The sequence below is a fragment of the Mandrillus leucophaeus genome, unplaced genomic scaffold (assembly GCF_000951045.1).
Source record: "Mandrillus leucophaeus isolate KB7577 unplaced genomic scaffold, Mleu.le_1.0 Scaffold77, whole genome shotgun sequence".
In the NCBI taxonomy this organism is placed as follows: Eukaryota; Metazoa; Chordata; class Mammalia; order Primates; family Cercopithecidae; genus Mandrillus; species Mandrillus leucophaeus.
The window spans coordinates 6,717,947-6,719,931 of record NW_012108363.1 but is presented as its reverse complement, the minus strand read 5'-3'; the positions used below and the strand labels follow the sequence as shown (position 1 = coordinate 6,719,931).

Sequence of the window (1,985 nt, the reverse complement as noted above, 5' to 3'; positions counted from 1 at the left end):
TTATCATGTAATGCTTCCAAATGAAGTATCACATTGGATTTGCTGATTTTTAAGACAGATTTCCCTCTTCTGCACAGCTCTGATGGCCAAGATAGAAGTTCATTTGCTATGTTTCCAGTGACTATTCTCTCTGATGGATACAGGATTTATGGGGTCTAAAGAGAACATACAATTCTAAAGTGATCATGTTTGACAGAGAACTCTACAATGATCAGAAGGATTGATTGAGCCTGTTTTAGCACAAAAAATTAGGACTACATTAAAGATAAGGCTGACTATACACAGCTTGGAACGAGAGAGTTACTCTACCCAGTGTCACTGACGTGTTGGAATGCCAGATGAAACTGAAACAGAAAAATTGTCTTGGAGTCTAAAAGACGTCCGATATGTTCAGTCTTCTGCAGTCATGGGCGTAAACTCTCAAAGAGCACCACTGGGTCTTGGTTCATGGCATAAAGATTATTCTCAATGTAGATATTGTCTTCTGCATGGACTTCCTTTTTAACTGCATTTTGCAAAGTTTTAATTCGATGGCTGCTAAATGAAACACTGTAGAAAGAGTTGTTGAAGAATAACATGAGTAAGAAAAAAAAAAGCAGACCACTTCTCACATATGAGCTGCACTTTTGTTTATGATCAGGCAATATCAGGTATTCGAGACTATAGGAGCCCGGTTCACACAAAGAATAAAATAAATAGTGCTTTTCTAGAGTTGTAAAAAGTGGGGCTCTTATTATTAAGTTGAAGAAAAGTCTGTTTAATAAGCAGCTAGATAGACAACCTAAGAAGTATTGAAAAACTCAGACTGGTCTCTTTGAAACTTACATAATAGAATACAAAAATGGAAAATCTAAAAATACAGAGCTGTGACATCAAACTAAGTGGCTGAATCAAGATGCACATTTTCAAATGTGGCTAAGAATTGGGTGACTGGTGTTTTTCCAACTGTGGCTTGTGATCCTTTAGAGAGGGTTGTTAAATCTACTTAGCAATCTACATCCTATATTCAAGATAAAAACAGAATAGAGAAACATTGCATATAGTTAAATTGTACTGTTTCACAAGTGTACACTGGATCATAGTGTTAAAAATCTTCCTGTGCTGGGTGCAGTAGCTCATGCCTCTAATCCCAGCACTTTGGGAGGCCATGGCAGGAGGATCCCTTGAGGCCAGGAGCTTGAGGCCAGCGTGAGCAACATAGCGAGGCCCCATCTCTACGAAAATTTTTTTTAATTAGCCAGATGTGGTGGCTTGTGCCTATAATCCTGGCTACTCGGGAGGCTGAGACAGGAGAATCACTTAAACCTGGGAGGTGGAGGTTGCAGTGAGCCGAGATCACACCACTGCACTCCAGCCTGGGCAACAGAATGAGACTCTGTCTCAAAAAAAGAAATCAGTAGAAGGAGTGGAAATACAAGTGAGGGATGAAGGTGGACTTAATTTTAACTTATGTGTAGCGTTTGATGTAACTGCTTATTTTTATATAATATATTTGTATATAGTGACTATTTGTTAACAAAGCCTGCCCCCAAAGTATGGACCTTGTCTTCATTCAGCTGCAGATGAAACACATGTCCACACATTTAAAGAACCATGAAAAACAGAGCTCCACTGTGGTCCCTCAACAGGTCAGTCATCCATGTGCGAAGACACTTAGTTTAAGTGTCAATGAGCTCAAATGACTCAGTGTGATAGAACTGCCAAGAAGATAATGTTATGAGGAAATGTTCATAATTTGTTAGTGTGGTTTTTTTTTTTTTTGCTTTTTTTATACTTTACACATTTCTCTGTCATTCCAGAAATATTTATGAGCACGGATTCCTGAGATTGAGTCCTTTATATGCTATGTGATGTGACCTTAGATGTCACTCAACATTTCTGAAACTGTTTTCCAATCTGTAAAATGAGAATAGTGCCTCTCTCACAGTTTATTGCTGTAAAGGGCTTGATTGCAATAACAAAAGTCGATGTATATTAAGCACTTA

At 38.3% G+C, this 1,985-nt stretch overlaps 1 protein-coding gene across 3 annotated transcripts in view; it reads right to left on the bottom strand.

Moving 5' to 3' along the window:
- Positions 1–307: 307 nt before the first annotated feature.
- The window catches only part of HAVCR1 (hepatitis A virus cellular receptor 1), a 30,209-nt gene continuing 28,531 nt past the window's right edge, over positions 308–1,985 (bottom strand). For all 3 annotated transcript variants that reach the window (XM_011966715.1, XM_011966714.1, XM_011966716.1), the window contains one exon: positions 308–549. In XM_011966715.1, the coding sequence (XP_011822105.1) occupies positions 405–549 (145 nt within the window). In that variant the 3' untranslated portion in view covers positions 308–404. The remainder of the gene's footprint in view (positions 550–1,985) is intronic.